Genomic DNA, 27900 nt, shown 5'->3' with positions numbered 1-27900 from the left:
TAAATTTTATTTGATATAATTACTAAGGCCTAAAAATGATGGTATAGCATAAATATTTCACATCATAATAGGAAAAATGCACCCCAGAAAAAATATTAATATATATACTGGAAAATAGTATTACAAAATGTTTTAAATCAGGTTATTCTCTTCAAAGGTATATCTATCTGCCACTTGCCCCTGCACACCCTAATGGGGATGACATTCCCATATCAGTGTGGGAGTAATTATGGTCCCAGGAGAAAGAAAATTAGGAACACCAGTTAACTTATTGCTAGTAACACTTGGACATGGGAAAAATTCATGCCTGCCATGAATCTCAGTGATCTGTGAACAGGCGTCTGCCTGTTGCCATGTCACTCAGTATCTATCTCCATTTCATAATCCTACCTAGCATCTCAGGCCTGGTAGAGATTACATCCTAGGCCATCCCAGGCCTGCCTTGACCTCCTACATAAACATTAATTCACATACAAACATCACCAAAACCTTAAAAAGAGGATCAATTCTAAACTCAGTAAGAGTTATGTCTTCAGGGGCACCTGGGTGGCTCAGTTGGTTGAGTGTCCGACTTTGGCTCAGGTCATGACCTCACGGTTTGTGGGTTCAAGCCCCGCATCGGGCTCTGTGCTGACAGCTCAGAGCCTGGAGCCTGCTTCAGATTCTGTGTCTCCCTCTCTCTCTGCCCCTCCCCTGCTCATGCTCTTTGTCTCTCTGTCAAAAATAAATAAACATTAAAAAAAAAAAAGTTATGTCTTCAGAGGCACCTGACTGGCTCGGATGGTGGAGCATGTAACTCTTGATCTCGGGGTTGTAAGTATGAGCCCCGCTTTGGGTGCAGAGATTATGTAAAATAAAATCTTTAAAAAAAATTATGTCTTCAATATTAGACAATAACATTTATTCAAAACCGAAATGGAAACTGCTTACAGGCAAAAAACAAGTCTACCTTTTTCATGTAATTTTTAAAAACTGGCTGGAAAATAGTTTAAGATCTATTAAATACTATATAATGTCTCCTTTTAAAGGCCTTTTAATGTGAAAAAATAAAGCAATGACACCTCAGTAGCAGTGAGTACACCTAACACCGAGATGTTGATTGTTAAATACTATTCTGCAATAAAAAAGAATCGGGGCTTCTTAGGGAGGTAGCTGATTACAGGGCTAGCACAGGAAAAACGCAAGATGAGCATGGGGCATCTTGTGATGCCAGAAAGGAAGTGCTCAAAAGAAGGGTGGGGGTGGGGGGGGGCATGTCTAAAGGACATAGGAGCCAACCTAAAAAGGCACCAATGCTCAAATTTGTAATGATTTGGTTAATAAAGTAAATAATGATAGTACTAGATTATAACCCAAATAATAAGTATCCTTGAGTTCCCACTGATATAGATAGGTGGATGGATGAGCAAGAAGGGACAACTTTTCCTTATAAAAGAATTCTAACTAATAAATACAGAAGGAGTGAGGAAAATGAAAAATCACTATTAGAACACCAGAATAATTGCTGCAGGTAAGATACACTTATGGATGATTAAATTAGCAGGCAAAGTATGGAAAACAAGATACTGCACAGTCTCAGTCTCAGTCTCTAACAAAATAAACACTTACTTACTAATTACAAAGAGAAAAATAGTAACTTTATAGTGGATTAGCCTGGGAGACATCATCTTAACCAAGTGATCAAGGTTTAAATCACCAATAATGCGACATTTTAATTTTAACATCCTGTACTCCCTAATATGATGTACTGAGAAGGACGCGTCATATCTGGGGTATTCTTCCCAGTAATTCATAACCTCAGACTAATTATGATAACACACCAGAAAAAACAAAATTGAAAGGCATACTACAAAATATATGAACAGTATTCTTCCAAAGTATCAAGGACATGAAATACAAGAAAAGATTGAGGAACTTCCACAGATTGAAGAGGACTATGGAGATATGATATCTACATGCAACGTAGAAACTGGATTGGATCTTGAAACAGAAAAAGCACATTAGTAGAAAAACTGGTGAATCCCAATAAACTCTGTGGTCTAGTAAATAGTATCATACCAATATCTATTCTTGTTTTGGATTATTGTACTATGTTTATGTAAAATGTTAACTTTTGACAAAGCTAAATGAATGACTTTTGTAACTATGTAAGCCAAAAAATGTATCAAAATAAGGTTAAAAAAGTAACATCTCTACTTCATATCATATATAAAAAGTAACCCAAAGTGGACTAAAGACCTAAGTGTAAAAGTTAAAACTACAAGTCTTTTTTTTTTTTAATGTTTACTTATTTTGAAAGTTCACAGGAGTGGGGGAATGGCACAGAGGAGGAGAGAATCCAAAGCAGGCTCCACACCTTCAGCTCGACGACATGGGGCTTGATCTAACAAACCATGAGATTATGACCTGAGCTGAAACCAAGAGTCAGATGCTTAACCGACTGAGCCACCCAAGCACCCAAAAACTACAAAAGTCTTAGAAGACCACACAGGAATAAATCTTTATGACTGTGCATTAGCCAATGGTTTCTCAGATATAACAAAAGCATAAGCAACCAAAGAAACATAAAGTGGACTTCATCAAAATTTAAAACTTTTGTGCTTCAGGGCACCTGGGTGGCTCAGTCAGTTAAGCATCCAACACTTGATTGTGGCTCAGGTCACAATTTCACAGTTATGAGACTGAGCCCTATAATGGGCTCCGTGCTGGGCGTGGAGCCTGCTTAAGATTCTTTCTTTCAATCTCTCCCTCTGCCCCTCCCCCTCTCACATGCATGTGCTCTAAATGAATGAATGAATGAATGAATAAAAATAGAGAACTAAAACATAAAAAACAAAACAAAAACTAAAAAACTTTTGTGCTTCAAAGAACACTACCAAGAAAGTGAAGACAACCCACAAAATGGAAGGAACTACTTGCAAACATGTATCTGATAAGGATCTAATATACAGACTATATAAAGAATTCTTACAATTCAACAAAAAAGTCAAATAACCCAATTTTTTAAATGGATAAAGGATCTAAATAGACATTTCTCCAAAAAGATATACAAATGGCCAATAAGCACATAAAAGGCCACTCGACACCGTTAGTCATCAGGGAAATGCAAATAAAATTAAAATAAGATACCACCTCAAATCCACTAGGATGGCTGTAATCACAGACAGACAGTAACAAGTGCTTACAAGATATGGAGAAATTAGAACCCTCACACATTACTAATGGAAATGTGAAAATACAGTCACCCTGGAAAACAGCTTAGTAGTTTCTCAAAAAAGTAAACATAGAGAGTTACTTTATGACACAGCAATTTCACTTCACTCCAAGACAAGTGAAAGCATATGTTCATACAAAAACTTACAAGTGAATATTCATAGCAGCATTATTTATAATAGCCAAAACTGGAAAAAAATCCAAATTTCCATTGAATGATGAATGGATAAACCAAATGTTATATTTCCATATACTGATATAAAATTCAAAAAATGATAGAAAATTCAGCCATAAAAGGAATGAAATACTGATATATACTACAACATGGATGAACCTTGAAAAAATTATACTAAGTGAAAGAAGCCAGACAAAAAATGCCATAGGTTGTGATTCCATGCATATGAAATGTACAGAATAGGAGAATCCAGAGAGACAGAAAGTAGATTAGTGGTTGCCAGGGTCTGGGGCGGGGCGGGGGAGCGGCAATAGGTCATGACTGAAAGAGGACATAAGGGAAATTTCTGGGGCAGTGATAATATTTCTATTTCTTGATCTCTATGGTAGTGAATGGTATGCTCACTTAATGTAAATTCACAGAACTTAGGATTTATATGCTTTCCTACATGTATGTTATACTCCAATAAAAAATGTTTACTTACTTTAAAAAGTAAAAAAAATGGCCTGACATCACAGTATCAGAACAGGATGGACCTAAGTCTAAGATTCCAGCTCATTCAAGACCTAAACTATGCTACTGGAAATGTGATCAGTTTGCCCATGGAATAGACAGTGAAGCATTTCTCTCTAATAAGAGTAAAGTTAGATACAATTGTTCATGTTTCACATCATTCATCACCAAGTACTTGTGAATGGACTAGATGGCATGGGAACATCCCAGATAATCTCCATATTGAAATTATACAATTTCATAACAGAACCAGAGCTTAGTAACACTGAAGAAGCCTCTGTAAAATCTGGGAGCCTAAGCTCAGGAGGCCACTAAAGCTTTAACTCTCAAACCAGAGACCTACATCAAGCTACTATGAAGTGCTACAAGTTCACAAGGAAATGTACAGGCCATTATTGGTACCTGAAAACCATCCTATTATAACCCTCACTGTTTAATGGCCTACTATCCATGATACACTGTAAGCTAGTTGAGGGAGGGTTGATCAAGGTTTTATCTCCAGAACACAATGGTGTCTGGATGTGGTAGTTGCCCAATATCTGATGAATAGACAGTTCAATGAGACGGTCCAGCAACATGCAATTAAACGTAACACCCATTTTTATTAAAACAGTAAACTTGCTGAGGATCAAATACTGAGGTTATGGAACACCCAGTTTAAGAGGGAAAGAAAGGAAACAACCCTTCACACAACTGCCTTTCACTCTTCTCACAAAAATAAACAAGAAACTTTGCTAGGATAAAGTAAACTATGGTGACTACTTCTGGCTCCACCTTGCTAAGGCATAAAGGGGAATAACTCAAAAAAGCAGAAGTGAAAAAGAAAGGGGAGTCAATTCTTTCACTGCTTTTAAAAAAAAATGACATAGATGTTTGCCTTCACTCCAGAGCAGAGCTTTATCTTCAATGTGTTTTTTTAAAAATTTGGTGCAGGGTGCACCTGGGTGGCTCAGTCGGCTGAGCATCCAACTTCAGCTCAAGTCATGATCTCGCGGTTTGTGAGTTCGAGAGTTCGAGCCTCACATCAGGTTTGCTGCTATCAGTGCAGAGCCCACTTCAGATCTTTTGTCCCCCTCTCTCTGACCCACCCCTATTTGCACTCTCTCAAAAGTAAATAAACATTTTTTTTTTAATCTTTAAAAAAAGATTGGGGTTCCTGGGTGGCTCAGTCAGTTGAGCAATTAACTCTTGATTTCAGCTCAGGTCATGATCTCACAGTTCATGAATTGAAGCCGCACATTGGGCTCTGGACTGATGGTGCAGAGCCTGCTTGGGATTCTGTCTCTCCTCTCTGCCCTTTCCCAGCTTGTGCTCCCATGCATGCATGCACTCTCTCTCTCTCTCTCTCAAAATAATAAACTTAATTTACAAAATTAAAAAAAAAAAAAAAAAGAGTTACATGCTCTTTAACTAAGCCAGCCTGGTGCTCCCCTACAAAGTGCTTTAAATACTTGTGATACACATCCAAAACCATGAGGTTTTCTTTTTTAAATCAATTTAAGGCAAAATAAGAGGTGTGAGAGAACAGCCAAAAACAGTCCTACACTGATTATTGAATATGCAAGGACACTAACTATAAAAAGGGATCAACATTTGGGCATGCATTAAATGACAGGCATTAATCCTTACATGCATTATCTCTCTTCGTATTTCCAACAACACTCTTGGATATTATTTTTCCACTTAAATTGAAGAAACTGGCCAAAAATCAGACAACTAGGAGATGTTCAAAACCCCAAAGCTTGTGCTCTTTTCACTAGTTTAAAATTGTCCAAAGAGTTCATAGGTAAAGACTTCAAGAGGGGAAAACCACCAAGGATGCCTCAATTCTTATAAAATCAGAAACTAGAGAGCTTCAGGAAGTGACTTCAAATTATAGAAATGCAACTTCCTAGGACATTCTAGAAGTTCACATGATTTAAAGGCTCTCAAAAATGCAAAACATCTCTAAGATGTATGTACAGGCAATACGTAGCTTTCTACAGTGTGAAGAAAAAAGAAACTACTAAATATCCAAATTAAGGAAAATGGTTAAATAAATTATGGTTCATAAAATTGTATTTATGAAGAGTCTTTAATGATCTGGCAAATCGTTTATGAGAATGTTTATCAATAAAAGCAGACTCTTGCAGTAGACCTGTTTGGGGGACTGCTGTCCAGCCCATGCTTTGGAAATTGTCCCCACCTCCTTTTACAAGGGTGAGCCTAAGTGGTCACTACTGTTACAAAAACCCTGTCTCCTAACACAGCTGACTGAACAAAAGGGAGCATCTGACCCATGCTGAGCCAATCAGATACTCCGTATTTGTATTAAGCTTCAGTCTGGTTCCAGAATACAAAAGTAGAGTTTGGCCAAAATCAGAACTACAATAGTCCAAAGTCAAGAGAAATGGGGGAGCAGAAACTGAGACCCTTGCAGGAGAAACCAGCCTCAGCACGGAAAATGGAACAGAATTGCAAAGAGAAGCAGAGACAAAAGACCACACAGCTCCCAAGAAACAAAGACAAAAAAGCCTAGGGCTTTCCAGATCCCAGGAGGTTCGTTCCCCTTCCAGCAACTGGGTTCCAAGAGACTCCTTACAATCATTTTTCTTAAACTTTTTTGAGAGAGTTTCTGTTCCTAACAAATTAATTCTTGACAGATATGAAATTATGTAAAGAAGAAAAAGCATTAACAAAAATGTCAAATATTAATAGCACTTGTTTCTCAATATAATTATGAGTGATGCTTCTAGTGTTCATAATTTTCTTTCTTGCCAAGTTTTCAACAATGAGCATATTATTACTCAATCAGGGAAAAATTCTGAATAAATGAGGCAATTCTGGATTCAGATAATTAAGGCTTTACTACATAATCAGGTAATTTCAGAGCTAGAAGTGATATAAAGTATATAAAATCCAGAGGATTTCAAACCTTGTTCCAGAGGACACTGGGATTCTGTGGTGATGTTTCAGGGCCACTTCAAAGGAAAAGGAAGAAGCTGAGCATACCTCCTATAGTCAACACATTTTACAGTCTCTTTCCAACTTAAAAGATACCCTTCCCTGTCCCCTTTACTTGAGAATAGGACCAAACAGACATTTTATGCAACATGGACCACTCCCCTAACCACACAGGTCTTCAGCTCATTGTTTGCCCCAAACCAGGCCTGAGTACATTCCTCTGGTGTGTCTCATTAAAGTGGCTGAAAAGCACAACTTGTCCACCATAAAGATTATAGAAGCAGAGGATAGAAGTTGCAGGGAGCATTATTCCAAATATGGGATTTATGAACAAATCCCATAAAACAAGAGCATAAGTCAGAGGCTTCCCAGTTCCAGGCTCAGCCATTTCATGAAGCCCCACTAGGTTTGTACCTTGGAGACGTTGGAAAATCTGTTGCCTTACAGCAAGTTCCTTTTCTGCTTGAGCTATAGCTTAGTTTCTGCTGTCTGCAACCAAATATACACAACATAGGCCCCATCTCAACCAAGTCAGCCACTGAGGTCCTATATTAGATTTTTATTTATACAGGGAAAAAAAGTTTCCCTGCTTTAAAATAAAAGTACTGATTCCACTTCCTCAACTTCATATTACTACTGAGAAAATTAAGGTTCAAAGGCCTCATGTTTACAATCAAGTTAAGGATTCTCTCCATTGAAAATTAAAAAGGTGGGGGGGGGGATACTTGGGTGGCTCAGTCAGTTAAGCATCAGACTCTTGCTTTCTGCTGAGGTCATGATCTCACAGTTTGTGAGATCAAGCCCTGTGTCAGGTTCTGCATGGTTGGCATGGAGCCTGCTTGGGATTCTCTCTCTCTCTCCCTCCCTCTCCCCCACTCTCTCTCTGAAAATAAATATTAAAAAAAAAAAAAAAAAGGATTTCAATACTTCCCAAATACATACTGACATAGGTCTGAGTCATAGGTACTGTTCCAAATGTTTCACCAACATTATCTAATTATCACAGCAATGCCATGATGCAGATTGTTAACAGAGAAGTGTAAGGCAAGCTAATATGCCCCAAATCGCAGACTCAAACCTAGGCAGTCCAGCTCTGGAGTCTGAGTCCTTGATCGATGTCCTCTATATGTTGTCTCTTTGTTAAGGATTTAAGCTTAACTAAGTGGCACTGTTTATGCATTTGTAAATGGTACTTTCTGTCATGGCACAACAGATTCTTACATCTCTTTCAACTGTACAATTCAAAGATGGTGATGTCACAGGTTGCTTCTAGGACTAAGTTTTTACCTATTCTTTAATTTTTACCTACTCTTTAATTGATTTCCCTTTTGAGTCTTCATGGTTGTGCATCATAGGAATTAGGGCTGGAACTACTATATTCACTTCTCCTACATGATTCTACGTTCACTTTCTTGTCCTATTTTTGGCCTGGATATGGTCATAATACACAAGTGAACTACATTTCTCAACTATTTCATTATATTCATTACTAATTTGTGTTCCTTTTTCTTCTTTTAAAAGTGGCAAGGTGCAATATTCTACATTTCTTAGGAAAACAAAACAAAATTGTGTTGCAATTCATTTAATGTATTTATTTTTCTTTGGATCCTTTATTAGAGAATTTTCCCCACCCTCATCCTATGCCTTCTAAAATCAGTGATTCTTGGGGCACCTGGATGGCTCAGTCAGTTAAGCGTCCAACTTTGGCTCTCATCATGATCTTGTGGTTCGTGAGTTTGAGCTCTGCATCAGGCTCTGTGCCGACAACTCAAGAGCCTGGAGCCTGCTTCGGATTGTGTGTGTCTCTCTCTCCCTCCCACTTCCCCACTTGCACTGTCTCTCTCTCTCTCTCTCTCTGTCAAAAATAAATAAACATTAAAAACGTTTTTTTATAAAATGAGTGATTCTTAATCTGGGGACAATGAAATAGAAGATGCACAGATGACCCCCAGATAGTCCACAGAAGCATATACCTAATTTTGTATCAGTAAGCATTTTTGTAATGGAGTTCATATTTTTTTTAATTTAAAAAAATTTTTTAGGGGCGCCTGGGTGGCGCAGTCAGTTAAGCATCCGACTTCAGCCAGGTCACGATCTCGCGGTCCGTTGAGTTCGAGCCCCGCGTCGGGCTCTGGGCTGATGGCTCAGAGTCTGGAGCCTGTTTCCGATTCTGTGTCTCCCTCTCTCTCTGCCCCTCCCCCGTTCATGCTCTGTCTCTCTCTGTCCCAAAAATAAATAAACGTTGAAAAAAAAATTAAAAAAAAAAAAAAAATTTTTAATGTCCATTTATTTTTGAGATAGAGACAGAGCATGAATGAGGGAGGGTCAGAGAGAGAGCAGAATCTGAAGCAGGCTCCAGGCTCCGAGCTGTCAGCACAGAGCCCGACATGGGGCTCGAACCCACAGACTGTGAGATCATGACCTGAGCTGAAGTCAGATGCTTAACCGACTGAGCCACCCAGGCGCCCCTGGAGTTCATATTTTTTAAAAGGTCCAGGATGCAAAAAAAGAACCACTGACCTAAAGAAAACTCTGTTGAGTAGCATATCCCATTGGAAATGAAATTCAAAATAAGTCCTTTAATTCATATTTTTGTAGCACTTCAATTACGCTAAATGTTGCTTATTTGGTCAAAAAAAATCCTTAAAAATAATGTCCCAAATGACGAGAGTCCACAAGGATCTCATTTAGCTATTTTAAAATGCAATCAACTATAACAACCCAATCCTACACTTTCTGGTTAAATTGTATTTTGCTACACACACAACTTCAGGTTAACATGTCAATCAATGTAAACAATAGATGACTTCTAAATTTCTGAAGTCTTTGGAAATTGTTGTTTCTGTCATAGTAAGATACAGAATTGTTCATGTATCCGCTCATTCTATCAACAAGTATGTATGGAACACCACTATGTGCCAGGCATGGCATTTGGCCCTATCTCCTGCTGTGATTAATTCTTGGTTCCCCTCTAAATTGTAGTCTAAACCTACAAATACAGGTTGAAGCATTTGGTTCATATTTGGATGCCCAGCAACCAGCATAATGCCTAGATCTTAGCGGAAACTTAATGTGTGTATTGAACTGTGTAATGATAAAACAGAGAAGATAGGCTGAATACAACAGCAGTAGCTTTGCTTTAAGAAAAACCTCCCTGGCCAATTTTCATAGCCAACTCATTCCACTAAAGTCTGAATGAGATGGTTTGTTAAAATCTGCCATCGTCACCAAAACAAACAGACAAAAATTTTCTAAACATACCTCCTTCTGATAACGTTTTCCTTGTACACAAAAACAAGCAATGTCTTATGCTACAAAAGGGATCCTAAACAATGTCAAGAATAAATAACACTGGAAGGCCTTTCAATAAGGTGACATATAAATGGAAAACTTGACAGATTCACAAGCAAAGGATTTTCCCTGTGTTCATCTTGATAGTAGCTTTCAAGCCAACTGTTTCAGAAGCAACATCAAGAAAGAACAGTAAAGGGGGAAAAAAAACACAAATAATAGAAATGAGGAACAAAAGGGGGAAATGGAGAAAATCCTGCTGAAATAAGCATTTCGGCTCAAGTTGGGTGGTCTAAAGTAACTATAAGAGTTACTGGCAATGACCGAAACGTCTAGGAGTCTAAAAAAAGTTGGCTGTGTGAGGTTTGGCTATTATAGTTCACCCTATGTCAGGGGCATTGTTCGTTTCTTCCAAAAGTCGCCAACATCCTGCCTGCAGCCTTCTCGGGGTGCCGCTACCCATTTTAGTCACTCCTGTGACACCGGGTTAAAAACACAAACAAACAAAAACGAACCTCAGCAAGTATTTAGGAGGGGCCTAGAAAGAACTTTTCACCCCTAGCCGCAGCCCACGATCCTCCCACGGGAACTGCCAATGGACCGCAGCCCGGCCGACCGGCGGAGGGACGGCCAGCCACGCCCGGATGCGCGGCGGCCGGGGTCCAGACCCGTCGGCCCGTGGGCCACACGCCCTGCTGGAGCCGCCCGGGAGCGGGAACCCGAACGAGGCGCGGGGGCAAGGTGCGGCCGGGCCTCACCTCCACGGCTTGGCCCAGCTCCAGGTCGAAGCCCACCACACACACGCAGTGCAGCCAGGCCGAGAAGCCGTCCCAGCGCAGCAGGCCCCGGCCGCGGCCCTCATCTTCTTCATCGTCCTCCGGCGCGCCTCCCGTCGCCAGCACGGCCGGCGCCCCACGCTCCTCGGCCGCCGCCACGGCCTCGTCCAACGGCCCGCGGGAGCTGGGCCCCGAGGCTGCCAGGCCCCGCAGAGCCATCCGCCGCCCCCTTGCTGTTCGCGCCGCCTCCACTGCGGACCGCGCAGCAGAGCGCGCCCAGCCCCGCGCAGGCGCAGCCGCTGCTACCGCAGCGGCGGAGGACGGGCTCGGCCGGGGCGGGGCCATGGCCCACGTGACCCTGGGAGCTGGGCTCGGAGCTGCCACCGCGCAGACGTGGAGTCGTAGTGCTTAGATGGAGTTGTGAATACCGCCCTGGCATTCTTGCCTTAAAGCTCTTCAAGAGTAGTTTATGAATCCTGACACTCTTCTTCGCAGTTCAACGATCTGGGGAGGAATTATGCTTGGCATGACAAGGTTCATAACTATAAGGTATTATTAAAATTATTACACATAATGATTACGGTGGCTAACATTTACTGAACACTTACTCTGTGCCAGTTGATGTGCCAGCAAGTACTTTACAAACATTACTCCATTGAATCTTCACATCATGACTAGTAGGTAGACTTCATTATTTATTTCTTTTCACGAATAAGGAAATTGAGATTCTGAGAAGTTACATGACTAGACCAACAAGTATTACTACAACTCAAATGCTGGCTTTCAGTTCGCTCTCTGCTCTCTCGCCTCCTGATTAAGAGATCTGTTCACTTAACTGTTCCCTTTCACCAAGGTCCCACCCACCTTTCTTGGCCTGGTTGCCTGTGACTCATTCAACACTCACACAACATCTGCAGTGCTTTCTGAAACACCAGGTTGGCCTCCGCAGCAACCTGTGGATCACTCTCTCTTAGCAAGGGTCTAGTCTCAGGCAGCTTTATTGTTGTTTAGATTTTATTTTTAAGTAATCTCTACACTGGACATGGGGCTCAAACTCACAACCCTGAGATCAAGAGTTGCATGCTTTAGGGACTGAGCCAGCCAGGCACCCCAAGCCGCTTTGCATCCGTGCCAAGAAGGCACTTGATCTATTGAATTATTACTGATTATTGGCCCAGTGGGATACTACTGATTAGGATTTATTCAGCACCCTGAGTATAAACAGCACAGTGAAAGTAAATAGGAAACACACAACAATACTCTAATAGAAAAATGAGTAAAAGACAATGGATAATAACTCACAACAAACATTTTTAAAAAACAACAACACGGTTTTCATGCTTTTACACACATTATCTCATCTGATCCTCCTAGCAACCCAAAAAGGCAGGTCTTATTATTATTCCCATTTTTCCAGTAAGGATTCTGAGACTCCATGAGATGATAATGATGTCACAGCCAATAATAGGTGGCAGAACAAAGATTTAAACCCAGATCTCTGACTCAGCCAAAACTCCTAAGCATTTTGCTGCACTACCCAGTCAAATCTACCCTAGTTGACAAACATTGTTCTGTATACATTCTTATGATTTTTATTTAGAGTGTTAGCATCAATACTTCAAGGAAAGGGTCAACTATCATCAGACATCAATAGTGATGTTTGCTAAAGACTATTTTTAGGAAGTAAGATGAACTAGGGACAGCATTCAAGTTAAAAGCCAACTTTGTGGCCAAATCAATCTGCCCTCCTACTCTAGAGAACCACTGTAGTTAAAAGAGAAAAACAATGTTCTGCATTTAAGTAAGTCTCTAAACCCACTATTAGGAAAGCACAATAGCCTTTATTATTAAAAACAGAATTACAAAGAGCACTGGACTAGCAGTCAGAAGTTCTGGATTCTAGTGCCAGCTCCACCCATGATCATGGTAGGCAAGCTGCTCTAAGACTCAGTTTCTGCATTGATGAAATAAGAATGATCAGTCCCAGCCTACTCACCTCACTGATTGTGGGGAAGAGCCAAGCTATCTCAACGCACACATTTTACTGGGTGCTACCACATTATTAATGATTAATAAGCTCTAAACACCAGTTGTTCCACAGGGCTGGTTCTTTGACATGTGGACACAGGCTGCCATTCCCTGAAATTCTGCTTCATAATTTGAATTAAAAGTAACTGCAAAATATAGTATCCTGAAAACAACATACTTAGAAGACTGTAAGTTTGATGAGAAAGAAAGCACACCAGGGCTCTAAAGAATCTTAAAGGTAGAAAAAATAATCATTTGGTTAGCTTTGGAAAAAACTAACCAACACTACAAAACTTTTTTTTTTTAAAATATTTATATATTTTTGAGAGAGAGAGGCAGAGCACAAATGGGGGAGGGGCAGAGAGAGAGGGAGACACCAAACTGGAAGCAGGCTTCAGGCTCTGTGCTGACAGCTCAGAGCCCCCAACACGGGGCTCAAACTCACAAATGGAGAGATCATGACCTGAGCCAAAGCTGTATGCTTAACTGACTGAGCCACCCAGGCGCCCCTAACAAACACTACTAAATTTTTTTTCACAAAATCCACAACCACTAGGAAAACAGAATGTTCCTATGGTTTTCTTTTTTCACCCTTGTAGCTTTGATTTTTGGCCTTAGCTCCAATTTTAACCTAGTTTCTGTGGCGAATACTTATATGGGTGCTAGGGGAAAAGTACTAATAATACTTCCTTTCTTCTTAAGGTTCTGTCATTAGAACCTTTGAATCTGAAAGGATCTTGGATCACCTCATCTCTCCAAACTTCTCATCCTATTCATGAATCTTCTGATGTTTGGTCAGCCAGCTGCCATTCCAACACCCCGTATTAAGGTAAAGTATCTTGCAAAGCTGCTATGTTCTGGGTGTTTATAAGGGCTAGGAAATTCTTCCTTTTATGGAGACAAGATCAGCCACTTTGTAATGTATACCCTTTGGTCTAAGTTGTGCTTGCTGAGATTACACAGAAGTGTTCAACTCTTCTACACAATAGCCCTCCATATATTTGAAAATGGTTATCCCACATCCACATGTCTTCTAGTTTCCAGGGTAAACTACCCCAGTTCCTCCTACTATTGCACAAAGGATGTAGTTTGTAGGCCATTCATCAACCTGTTGCACAACTGGGGCATACTCCAATTTATCGACATCACTCTTAGAATGTGGTGCCCAGGAGGAAACACCATCCTCCAGGTGTGATCTGACTACTGCCGAGTGTACTCTGGGACTATTACCTTACTTGTCCCAGCCACCAGCCTTCTATTAATGCTGGTTCAGATCACATTTGCTTCTTTTGGCAGCCAGGTCATATCGCTGGCTCAGGTTGCATTCACTGTCAACTAATGTGAGGAGTACGTAAGTCAGGGTAGGCTGCTTTAGCCAAGAGTATGACTGTATTCATGGCTCTGCTGCTCTTCTAATATTACCAACAACACTGAGGACAGGATTAAAAACATTCCAAACTTCCCTATTTACCCAAACAAACTCTTGGCATTTCAGCAATTTTATAGTTAAAAAAAAAAAAAAAAGAAAGAAAGAAAGAAAAAGAAGAAGAAGAAAGAAAAAAATGAAAAGGAAGCGTGAGCTTTAGATAATGGTGTAAATTGCAATGCCAAATATCTGGACTTAATTTTACTAAAAGGGAGGGAGCCCAAATGCCCCAGATATCCACCTACGTAGGCAGCTAGAGGACTTCCCTCTTGCTTTTGAGCTAAATACTGCTGCAGCTGCCACAGGATAATTCCACTTGTGGTGGTAAGAAAATACACGGAGAAATACACAGAGGCTCAAGTGCCAGTGTGTTACCGACGGAGAATGGAGTTTATTGCCACACATCTCTGGGAGACAAAATGCTTAACTGCAGGTTTATAAAGGAGAATCCAGGCAAAGAAGACAAAGAAATACACTGTTGGGTGCTTCCTAAATAGTATTTATGAAAGCTTAAAAAGAAGATGAAGAGCTTTTGGCTTTCATCTTTACATTCCCAATATCTCTATGATGTCTTGTATATGACAGGCACTCAGTAAATATTTACTGAATGGATGAATGCACTTTAAAAAATCTCTAATTGATCATCTCCTATTTTAGAGTTTTCCTTTCATGGTCAGTTGTAGGAACACATGAAAAGTTAATATGAAAATGTTTCTTTTTTTAATTTATTTTATATATTTGCTTTGAGAGAGAGAATGAGCTGGAGAGGGGCAGAAAGAGAGACAGAGAGAGAATCCCAAGCAGGCTCCACACTGCCAGCATGGAGCCCACTGCGGGGCTTAAACTCACGAACTGCAAGATCATGACCTGAGCCTGAATCTAGAGTCGGACGCTTAACTGCCTGAGCCACGCAGGTGCCCCAATATAAAAATGTTTTTTTAAATGTGGCTTCCTCTTAGTTTATGAGAAGCAAAGATAGTAACACCTCACTTATTTGAAAATTTAACTGCCTGACCCAGTTTGTACCAGGAGACAGGTTCGGAGGCCTATTAGCAGTCAACATGCAAATCAGAAAAGGTAACCCGTAAATTTCATGCTCTTTAATCAGAGGTGTGAGGCCTTCACTTGCAAATTATTTTGTCTAAATTCACACATAATTCTAAAGATATGCTTGTCTGGCTTCCCAGGCAGGGTAAGCAGCAAATAAGGAAAGTGGGGAGGCTTGAAGCTGAGCATGAAAAGAACAGAAAACAAAAGGCTGCAGGTTAATAGAATGGAAGGAAAAGGAAAAAAGGAATCAGAGAACAGAGGAGTTCAGAAGGACATAGTGAACTGTTAATAGTGGTTGCCTCATGGGGAATAGGAATGGTGGGAAATAGAAGCACTGGTGAATAGAAATGAGGAACTTTGCTTTCTATTTTACACAAGTCTGTATTGTTTTAGTTATTGAGAGAGAGCATATATTGCTTTGTAACTAAACATTAAGAAATAACAAGAGTGTAATAAGAGTTGCTTACAATAGTGAAAAAATGGAAACCACCTAAATGTCCAACAATAGGGGATTGACTGAAAAATATCCTATATCCAGTCAACAGACTATTACACAGTCATTTAAAATGTCATAGAAGAATATTTTGTAGCATAAAGATGTTCAACATACATACTTTAAGTAAAAAAGTAGATCACAAAATAACATATAGTGAATAATCCTGTTTTAATGGACTATATGCAAAAAAAAAAAAAGGCACTAGGGATGATACAAAATATCTTGATGTAGAAATTTTTTGTTTGGAATTAAACATTTTATTCTTCATCTGTGTAATATCTATATAACTAAAAGCTATTCTTTTAAGTTTATTTATTTTGAGAGACAGAGAGAGAGAGCGTGTTCACATGAGCATGCACATGGGGGAGGGGCAGAGAGAGAGAGAGAGAGAGAGAGAGAGAGAATCCTAAGCAGGCTCTGTGCTGTCAGCTCAGAGCCAGACATGGGGCTCAAACCAATGAACTGTGAGATCATAACCTGAGCCAAAACAAGGAGTCAGCTGCTTAACCAACTGAGCCATCCACACACCCCTAAATGCTTTTTTTAAATATGTATAATGAGAAATCAGCTAAAATACAAGGGAAAGAAATTAAATTACAATGTTTTCACTTATATCTTTGTGGCAGAAACTGCTATGCCACTGTGATGATTAATTGTATGTGTTAAACTTGACTGGGCCATGAATGTCCAGATATTTGGTTAAATATTATTCTGGGTGTGTCTATGAGGGTGTTTCTAGATGAGATTAACATTTCAAGTGGTAGACTTGAGTAAAGCAGAGTGCCCTTCCCAGTATGGGTGGGCCTCATCCAATCCATTAACAGGCTGAGTACGGAAGAATTTGCTCTCTGCATCACTGTCTTTGACTTGGGACATCAGTCTTCTCTTGCCTTCCGACTCAGACTGAAATTGGAACTTATAGCATCAACTCTCCTGGTGCTTAGGTCTTTGACTAGGATAGAAACTATACCACTGACTTTCCTGGGTCTCCAGCTTGCCACTGCAGATGTTGGGACTTCTCAGCCTACACAACCACACAAGCGAATCCTATATAATAAATACACCCCCTCCCCCCCTCCCACCCCATCCACCCATACAGTATAATTCTCCATCTTACTGGTTCTGTTTCTCTGGAGCTTAATACAGACTTTGGTACTGAGAGTGGAATGCTACTATAACAAATACCTAAAAATATGGAATGGCTTTGGAACTGAATACTGGGGTTGAGGCTAGAGGAGTTTTGCTGTTCATAGAACTATGGCTGGTAAGGGGAATGATTCTGGTGAGGACTCACAAAGAAAAACGGAGAACTGGAGAAGAAGCTTCTGTCTTTTTAGAGAATACATAAATAATCATCAAAAGAATGTTAATAAAATATGCATGATAAAGGCCATTCTGGTGACATCTCAGAAGGAAATGAGGAACATGATTTTGGACAATGAAGGAAGGTGATCCTTCTTATAAAATGACAAGCGAACTTGGCTGAACTATATTTTTAGTGTTTTGTGGAGGTAAAGCTTGCAAGCTATGAATTGGATAGTTACTGAGGAGATTTCTGAGCAAAGTATTTAAGGGGATGTTTGGTTCCTCCTAACTGCTTACAGTAAAATCCAAGAGAGAAATGAGTCAAAGAAGGAATTATTAAACAAAAATTAACCAGAAAATTGTCAGCCTATTCATAATGAAAAAATAAAAAGAGAGAGAGAGAGAGAGAGAGAGAGAGAGAGAGAGAGAGAGAGAGAGATTGGTCTGAAGAGAACACTAGGATGTGGCCAAACAACCGTTTGATGAGGAGATTAGCATGGATGTGAATCACAGAACTAATAGCCACCCCAACACAAAATGTAGGAAGGCTGTCAGACTTCTTAGATCCCACAGGGCTAGACCATGGAGCTATGCAGGTGCAAACTTGCGCTATTCTTCAAGACAAAGGAAGAATAACCACAGAGGTGATTCAGAGGTCATCAGGGCTGTCTCCTCAGTTCAGTGTGTGTGTGTTGTTGGGGGTGGCGGGTGTGGGAGTAGTAGCTGTTGTTTCCGTTCATTGTGCCAGACAGCAGCCACCTGGAGCCTGGGCGCCAGGGCCACCCAGAACTTAGGGAGTGTGACCCCCCACCTGGCAAATCTGCAGAAGCAGGACTACCACCTCACTGAGTCCAAAAGCAGAGCATCCAACAAAAAAAAGGATTATTCTCAAGCCTCAAGATCTAATGTTATCTGCCTTACTGGGTTTCCAAAGTACTTGGTATCTGACACCCTTTTCTTCCTTCCAATTTCTCTCTTTTAGAATGGGAATGCCTATCCTATGCCTGTCCCACTGTCATATTTTCGAAGCATTATAACTTATCTGGTTTTGTATGTTGACAGCTAAAGAGGAAGAGGAATTTTACCTCAAGATGAATCATATCTCACCCATATCTGATTTAGATGATATGTAAATGCATCTTTGAAGTTTAGACTTTAGGATTGACGCTAGAATAAGTTAATACCTTGGGGACTATTAAGATTGAATAAGCAGATTTTGCACGCAAGAAGAACATGAATTTGGGGGCACGGCTGAGGGTAGAATATTATGGGCTGAATGTCTGTGTGTCCCCAAAATTCATATATTGAAGCTCTAATTACCAGTGTGATGGTATTTGGAGCTGGAAGATAATTAGGTTTAGAAGAGGTCATGAGGCGGGGGCCCCATGATTTGATAAGTGTCCTTATAAGAAGAGACCAGAGCTCTCTCTCTGCCATGTGAGAACGCAACAAGAAGGGGGGCATGTACACGCCCTGAAGGGAGCCCTCACCAGGGAACTAAATCATTCAGCATCTTGATCTTGGACTTCTCAGCATCCAGTACTGTGAGAAGTAAAAAACTACTGTTTAAGCCACCCAGGCTATGGTATTTTGTTATAGCAGCCCAAGGTTACTAACATAGCTATCCAATATCCATTATCCCCCTTTTCATTAGTAATGTGGCCTGTTTTAATTTGGGGTGGCACTGAACACAAGTCAAATGCTGTATTTCTCAGCCTCCATAGAAAAATATATGTGACCATGTGATGAATAAAATGTTTGCAAAAGTGGTCATTGGTACATCTGGTTATACTCTTTAAAAAGCACGCAGAAAAAAGTAAATAAACACAGCAAGCGGTTCTTGCCCTTTTGTACTCTTTACCTTCCTCCTCCTGCCAACCTAGATATAAAGGTCAAAATTCCAGCAGCCATTTTGGGACCGTGAAGAAAATATCAAGAGACTCGTATCCATAAGGAACAAAACCAATGCCAGCAATAACCTACCTCTGGACTTCTTAAAAATTAACCCTTATCCATTTAAGCCTCTGTAGTTAGAACTATCACTTGCAACTAAATGTAATTAGTAACTGACATGAGTCAGAGTTTACATTAAAACTATTACAATGTACAATTACATCAGAAAACTCAAATGGTAGGCAGAAGTTAGAACAAATTTGTACTTAGAGTTCACTTCTCAGTTAATTACTTTTATACAAAAACAGATCGAAAAAATAGTTTTGTTTTGCAGAACTAGGATTTGGTTTTTGTTAGCTTTTTTTTTTTTTCTGGATTCCCACTGCTCTTATTTGCCCATCATCCATTATATCTTCTTCTGCCTAAGAGTCCTCGGTTTTTCAACAGGAAGTCACCCTCCCATCATTCTCAGTCCATGAGATTCAGGAGGAGGTAAATGCTATCTCTGAACTCCAGTGTGGGCACCTAACCGAGTCCTAGCCAGTCAGTGTATTCCATATACCTAGAACAATGATGGGTACGGATACATCCTCAGCATGACCCAAAGAGTGCAACTTAACTCTGGAAGTCATTTGAACTATTCTGAAAGAGGCACTGTCCTAACATCAGGATTGCAGAGAGGATAGAATGTAAGCTTGGAGCTCTTTGCAGCCTTATCGCTATAAAGGAAGAGCTAGACCCAGAATGGAGCCAACAGAGAAAAAAACAAGAAATGCAAAGAGTAAGATTAAGTCCTAATGACATCATTCAGTACTGGATTCAGCCAAGTCTGAACTTTTCAGATACATGAGTCAAATATACTTTCTTTTTTGGTTGAACCAGTTTGAGCTAGATCTTCTGACATTTGCAACTATGAGAGTCCTGACTAATATAGTTACACATGGTAAATAATCTGGATTCGTCATATTAGCCTTTTACCATATCAAGTGCTCATGGGAAATCTTCCCTGAGAGTTTATTTACCAAAAAAGCAGTATTATAGAATACTAATATAATGCATTGCTTATAGGTCTTTATATTATAAAATAACCCACAAATTATTTTTAATTCAAAAAAAATATTATCATTAGTATGATATAGTCATTATACGCTAGCCAAAGGATATTTATCTCACTAAAAAGTAAAAAAAAAAAAAAAAAGAAAGAAAAGAAAAAGAAAAAGAAAAGAAAAGAAAGAATTATCATTGGCAAGTGACCTTCAGAACAAAAAAAGAAAACTCATTCTCCCTTCCTTCTTCAAATATTTATTTAATTTATGAAACTTATAGTGCTGAATTGTAAGGGATAGCAAACTGAATGTGATTTCTAGGACCTTATAATTTAGCAGAGCAGACAAAACATTAATGCTAATAACAGTTATATACAACATTCTCTGAAAATTAGAGAATATTAAGAAATAATATCTAGGGAGGTAAAAAAAATTTTGTAATATTATTATAGCCGCTAGAGTTCTTAGAGATCCAAGAATTCTTTCAACACATGGTTGAGGAAACTGAAACTCAAAGAGCCAGTGACTTAGTTCCCATGGCAAAATCCCTCTAGAAGCCAGACCTCCTCAGACACAGTCCAACATTCTTTCTTACCACCCCACCCTACCTCTGTTAGGAGAACAGCAAAACACCAAGAAGTTTCTCCAACTGTAATTTTTCTTCTGTTTAACTTAAAATGGAGAATCTTAAAGACCACACTAAAATAAGTTTGACTCTCTTTTTATCGTTTACAGAGGCAAAATAGTAAAGCTGTGCCTCAGTTATCAGAGATTGCCTTCAATTTCTGTAATGGTTTTTGTCCCATTGACTTTTGTTTTTTATTAGACTAACCTTGAATGTGTAGCATCCCTGCCTGGAAAAAAACCCCAAACAGCTTGTTTTGAACAAGCTAGACAAGCTAATGGAGTCTGATAGCCCAAACTAAACGAGTTAGCTAAGTTAAACTTAATACAGAAAGTCTTCCTGGCTGATTTCCCAAAGAGGCAGTGCCAGCCTGCAGAAAATACTAGAACACTGCAAATTCTAATTCTGTTGTGAGTAAGACTTGTGTCTAAGGAAATAAAGGAAATGCAATGATTCCAAGCTGGTACTGCTGTTCCTAGATGCCTTGATGTTAAGTATTTACAAAGACTAGTTCTCATTTGAAATAATTGCTATGAAGAGCACCTGGGTGGCTGAGTCAGTTAAGCATCTGACTCTTGATTTCAGCTTAGGTCATGATCTCCTGGTTCGGGAGATTGAGTGTCAGTCTCTGTGCTGACAGCACAGATAAATAAATAAATAAACATTGTAAAAAAAAAAAAGAAAGAAAGAATTGCTATGAAGTATGTATTTTTGCAGTGTCACTGAGGTGGGAACCCCCATGAATAATCTGAGAAAGTGGATTAAAAATTTTGTTACAAAGAACAAAGTCAGAGGGCACACTTTCTGATTACAAACCTTGCTGTAAAGCTATAGTTACGTCAACAGTATAGTACTGACTTAAGGACAGACATGTAGACCAATGGAATAGAATAGAGAGCCTTGAAATAAACCATTGGGTGTATGGTCAAGTGATTTTTCCATGTGGAAAGAATGGTCTTTTCGACAAACGGTGCTTGAAAAATTGGATACCCATATGCAAAAAGATGACACTGTACCCTTATACCATATACAAAAATACAGCTGACCCTTGAACAACACAGGCCTGGGCTGCATGGGTCCATTTATGTGTGGATTTTTTTTTTCATAAATACAGTACACTACTATAAATGTATTTTCCTTAATATTTTATTAATAACATTTTCTTTAGCTTATTTTATTGTAAGAATACAGTATATAATGCATATAACATACAAAATATGTGTTAACTGTGTATGTTATTTGTAAAGCTTCTGGTCAACAGTAGGCTATTAGTAGTTAAGTTTCGGGGAGTCAAAAGTTACATGTGGATTTTCAACTGTGCCAGGGACTGGTGCTCCTAATCCCTGTGTTGTTCAAAAGCCAATTGTAATTCAAGATGAATCAAAGACTTAAGCATAAGAGCTAAACCCTATAAAGCTCTTAGAAGAAAACACAAGAAAAAGGCTTCATGACATTGCATTTGGCAATGATTTTTTTGATATGACATCAAAAGCACAGGTAACAAAAGAAAAAAGTAAGTAAATTGGGCTTCATCAAAATTGAGAACTTTTGCGCATCAAAGGACACCGTCTACAGAGTGAAAAGGCAACCTACAGAATGAGAGGAAATGTTTGCAAATAATTTACCTGATGCGAGATTAATATCTAAGAATAAATATATGAAGAACTCCCACAACTTGAACAATGACAAAAAACAACACAATTCAAAAATGCACCAAGGACTTGAATAGACATTTCTCCAAATAAAATGTACAGACGGCCAATAAGCACATGAAAAGATGCTCAAAAACATCTTTTTTAGGGGAATTTCTATACTCTTTTCTACAGCAGCTATAGAATTAGGGGAATGCAAATAAAAAACAGTGAGAAACCACTTCACACTCATTAGGATAGCTATTATGAAAAACAAACAAAACCCAGAAAATAGCAAGTGTTAGTTTTGGAACCCTTGTATGGTGCTAGTGGGAATGTAAAATGATACAGCCACGGTAGAAATATATAGAAATTCCTCAAAAAAATTAAACATAGCATTACCAGATAACCCAGCAGCCCCATTTCTGGATATACACTCAAAAGAATTGAAAGCAGGACTCAAACAAATATTTGTCCTTCAGTATTCATAGCAGCATTATTCACAATAGCCAAAATGTGGAAGCAACCCAAAAGTCCATCTATATGTGGATATGTAAAATGTGTTTATACACACACACACACACACACACACACACTGAAATATTATTCAGCCTTAAAAGAATAAAATTCTGGGACATGTTACAGCATAGATGAACCTTGAAGATATTATGCTAAGTGAAATTAAGCTAGACACAAAAAGCAATGATTGTATGATTTCACTTAATATGAGGTACCTAGATTCGTGGGGTCACAAAGTAGAGGCTGGGAGAAGGAGGGAACAAGGAAGTTGTTGTTCAGTGGGCACAAAGTTTCAGTTTGGGATGATGAAAAAGTTCTAGACATAGATAGGAATAGGTTGCACAACAACGTGAATGGACTTAACGGCACTGAACTGTAGACTTAAAAATGGTTAAAAGGGTAAGGTTTATGTTATGTGTATTTTACCAAAATAAAAGAAATTAGGGCTTTAGGCATATAAGTACATGAAAATAATTTTTAAGAGCCAGACTTGCTGATTTGTACAATTTTTTTTTTTTTGGTCAAACATTAATATGTTCTTTGGAGTTTCATTCATTCATTTTCAGCATGAGCTCTGACGTTCCACTGATAAATATTCATTGACACCTTGCTGAGGTTACAAAAATGAGCAAAACAGACATTGTTACAGCCATAGCAAGCTTACAGTTTATTGGGGAAAACAGGTTCAAGCAAATAATTAAAATAATGATGAGTTATGTTAAGTGTGAAGAAGGAAATATCATAGTAAGAAGCAGATTAACAGGAGCAGGGAAGACTTACTTTAGATGGATCTGGTAGATGGTGTATTTGCCTGCTAGTGCTGAGTAATATAATGAAAGTAAGCATGTGGTCTTTGTCCTGAGTTCCTGGCACACTGCTCCTAAAACCCTTGGAATCTCTGGAGAGATAAGAGGATCTTTTGTGTGCTAATGAGATGACTGGTGGCTGGGGTCCCTAGATAGCTTCAGGATGGGGGCTGGTTGCCAGAAAGAAAGAGGCATGATTATAGGGTTGAACTTTCAGTCCCACTCCATGACCTCCCAGAGACAAGAATATTGGGTTAACTACCAATGGCCAGTGATCTAATCAATCATGCCTCCATAATGAAACCTCCATAAAAACTCCTACGTTGTGGAATTTGGAGAGTGTCTGAGTTGGTGAACACAGGAGATAATGAGAGGGTGGTGCACCCAGAGAGAGCATGGAATCTCTACTCTTCCCCTGTACTTTGCCCCATGCCTCTCTTCCATGTGGCTGTTCCTATGATGTATCTTTTTTTTAATGTTTATTTACTTATTTTGGGAGAGAGAAAGAGAGAGTGTGAGCAGGAGAGGAGCAGAGAGAGAGAGAGAGAGAGAGAGAGAGAGAGAGAGAGATTGAATACCAGTCAACCTCTGCATTCACAGCATGGAGCTCGATTTCATGAACTGTGAGATCATGACCTGAGCTGCAATCAAGAGTCTGAGGCTTAACCAACTGAACCACCCAGATGCCCATGTTGTATCTTTTATAATAAAATGGGAAGAGTAAATAAAGGGTTTCCTTGAGTTCTGTGAACTGTTCTAGCAAATTATTAAACCTGAGGAAAGGGTTGTAAGAACCCCTGATTTATCACCAGTCAGAAGTGCAGGTGGCAGCCTGGGACTTCCAAATGACATCTGAAGACAGGGCAGTCTTATGGGACTGAGCCCTTTAATTTGAGGGATCTGATGCTAACTCTAGGTAGATAGTGTCAAAATTGAATTGTTGAACACACAGTTGATATCTGGAGAGTTGGAGAATAGGTTGATGTAATGAAAAAACCCACACGTTTGGTATCGAAAGTATTAGTAAAAACAGTTCAAAGGCTGACTTAACAAAATACCATAGACCAGAAGTATCTGGCATCTCTTCTTCCTTTAAGGATACCAAGTATTCCTATAGGACTATGACTCCACACTTGTGACCTCATTTAACCATAATTACCTTTCTAAAGACTCTGTCACCAAAAATAGCCACATTAGGTTTAGGACTTCAGCTATGAATATGGCCAGGGGTGTGGGGGGGCACAATTCAGTCTCTAACAGAAGGGTGATCAGAGAAGGCCTTTCAGAGAAGTTGACATTTCCACTGAGACCTAAAGGCTATAGGAGCCTGTTATGGGATGAGCCAGAGGAAGGTCACTCTACAAAGAAGAAACATGCAGAGGTATAATGTGCATTTGTTATACTGTTAGAGAATATTGACTTATGATACAGAGGAAAAGAAAAAACACAGGATAGATGAAACTCATGAGATGTGTTAAATATAGAGAAGTAGCCAGTGGGTAGAACACATGTGTGTTAAATGTGGATAGAGATTAAAGGACCATGAGTAATACTTGAGAGGCACTAAATATACATGAAGCACCTAAGCACTAAATATTCATGACAAATTAAATATATACGAGATATTTAATGTCCAGAATGCACTAAATATACATGAGCACTTAATATTTATGAGGTCATAATCCAGTAACTCATTGGTAATATCTATTCTGGTCCATGTGTCCTCTGCCTAAAACACATAAACCCTTGGCTCAAATAAAACCCATAGCTGTTTAGCAGGTTAACTGGCAAGCTACAGCTATTGGCAAGGTATACTTGGCCCCATGTCTTGCTGGTAGAGCAAATGTATGTCATTGGCCTAGGACACCTTCTGTCTGTGGGCTCCCTTGCTTGAACTTCAACTCTGGTTGAAGTTAGCAGAGAAGGCTAATGCAGCAGAGAGCTGTAGGACATACAAATATTATGTAATCTAGGATTTAAGTTGCAAGATCTTTCGCTTCTTTTGCACCCTTTCCTAATAATGTGTTAACTTAACCCTGCATCTCTTTTCCATTGGTTTTCACTGTATTTTAGACAAATAAACTGTGTGACTCAAGCATTTTTTAAAGTTTTTTCTTTAAGTTTATTGTCACTGAAGCATTTTAATTTGATCTGTGACTACTTCTATAATATTTGGGATACCCTGCCTAATAATATAATTGATGTTTACCATTGCTATCAAGGTAATTTCCCATACAACAAAAGGCCTTAAAATGGGAAAAGCTCAGTGTGTTCTAGAACTGCACTGCTCAATATTGTGGCCACTAGCCACATGTGGCTATTTAAATTTAAAATAAGTAAAATAAAATAAAATTTAAAATTCATTTCCTTAGTTAAATTCATTTCCTTAGTTAAAATTCATTTCCTTAGCCATATTTCAAGTGCTCAATAGCTACATGTAGTCCAACAGCAACTGGACATTGTAGAAGAACATTTCCAGTATCATAGAATGTTCTGTTGGGTGGTAATGCTTTAGAAACTTAGAGGAGGCTAATAAGGTCAGAGGGTGATGATGAGGACGGTAGCTGGAGATGAATTTGTGGGGGAAGGAGCTGTCAACATCATGCAGGGTCTTATGGATCATGTTAGAACTTGAACTGTAGTCTAAGTACAATATACATAATTTGGTTTATATTTTAAGAAGATTCCTTCTGGCTATTGACTAGAGAATGGGTTGGAAGATGTGCAGAAGAGAGTTAGCATAGCTGGCCTGACTGCTATCTTTTGAAAGTCTGGCTTACAAGATTGGTGTTTAGCTCATGTTTGGCAATTCAGATTTTAAAAGGGTTCTCACCACGCAAATGTATGAATTGCTCACTTTCTCAAACTGAACACCTGCATAAAGTTGAACACCTGCCTTCCTTTGAGGACTCTGGAATTTTGGTACCTGCTAGGCAGAGGATGCCTATATGACTAACCCCCTATAAAATCCTTGGTTACTGAGTTTTAAACAAGCTTCCCTGATTAACATTTCACGTGTGTTGTCATAACCCATTGCTAGGGGGAATTAACCACATCCTGTATGACTACAATGGGAGAAGACTCTTAGAAGCTTGGGTCTGGTTTCCCCTGGACTTTGCCCCGTGTGCCTTTTCCCATTGGAGATTGCTTTGACTTTTTTGCTGTAATAAATTATGGATAGCCATGAGTACACTATACTCTGAGTCCTGTGAGTCTTCCTAGCATATCATTGAATATGGGGGTGCGTAGTCTTAGGGACCCCTAACAAAGAGGAGGCAGAGATAACAATGAAGGGGGAAAACCATTTAAGGAGCAATTTCAATCATCCAACCAGGTGAGACATAATGATGACTTGGACTGGAACAGTGGCAATTAAGATGGAGAGAGACAAATCAAAATTTTCAAAATAGTGTCTTCACTGCAGACATACAGACTTAAAGAGGGAATCCTAGGCTGATATAGTGTTGGGAAATTTGGTCTTTCTCCCAAGTTCCCCACTTCTTTTTGTGTTTTAACTTGGATTCAAGAAGTATGTATATATCTGCCTATAACTTTCAGAGAGTGAAAGCAGCTATATGTAACTCATGCAGGTTTTTCATTATCCATGTGCTCCAAAATTTGTAAGTTTTTCCCTTTAAACAGATTTCATTTCTGTCCCTTCTGTCTCTGCTTTCCCATTGCTGATCTCACCATTGTACCTCTTGATTCTGTATTAATGCATCAACTTACGGAATCATTCTTCCTTAATGTTTATTTATTTTTGAGAGAGAGAGAGAGAGAGCAAGAGAGGGGGGAAGGGGCAGATGGAGACACAGAATCCAAAACAGCCTCCAGGCTCTGAGCTGTCAGCACAGAGCCTGATGCAGGGCTCAAACCCATGAGTGGTGAGATCATGACCTGAGCCTAAGTCAGACACTTAACTGATGGAGCCACCCAGGGGCCCTAGGGAATCAGTCTTCTTAATATCAGGTTCACCCACATAATCTAATCTTCCTTAATCACCAACCCGTCCCTAGTCTCATTACATTAAATTCCTTTATCTCAGTTTTATAACTCCCATAACCTATCCCCACACTATCTGGCTTAACTTCCCATCCAGATCCTCTCTGACACTTGTCCTCCTCTCCTTAGGGCTCCAGTGGCCCAATGTGCTCATTTCTAGTC

At 39.4% G+C, this 27900-nt stretch overlaps 1 protein-coding gene across 3 annotated transcripts in view; it reads right to left on the bottom strand.

The window, feature by feature from the left end:
• Positions 1 to 11210, bottom strand: part of DENND6A (DENN domain containing 6A) — a 65527-nt gene extending 54317 nt beyond the window's left edge. For 2 of the 3 annotated variants that reach the window (XM_025916210.2, XM_086697842.1), the window contains exon 1: positions 10894 to 11210. In XM_025916210.2, coding sequence (XP_025771995.1) covers positions 10894 to 11130 — 237 coding nt within the window. In that variant the 5' untranslated portion in view covers positions 11131 to 11210. The remainder of the gene's footprint in view (positions 1 to 10893) is intronic. The other variant, XM_086697843.1, reaches the window with a different exon arrangement.
• Positions 11211 to 27900: the final 16690 nt, after the last annotated feature.

Source organism: Puma concolor, chromosome A2, assembly GCF_028749965.1.
Source record: "Puma concolor isolate L17-30 chromosome A2, mPumCon1.1.hap2, whole genome shotgun sequence".
NCBI lineage: Eukaryota > Metazoa > Chordata > Mammalia > Carnivora > Felidae > Puma > Puma concolor.
The sequence above is the reverse complement of the archived record's forward strand: the minus strand, read 5'-3'. Positions and strand labels throughout refer to the sequence as shown.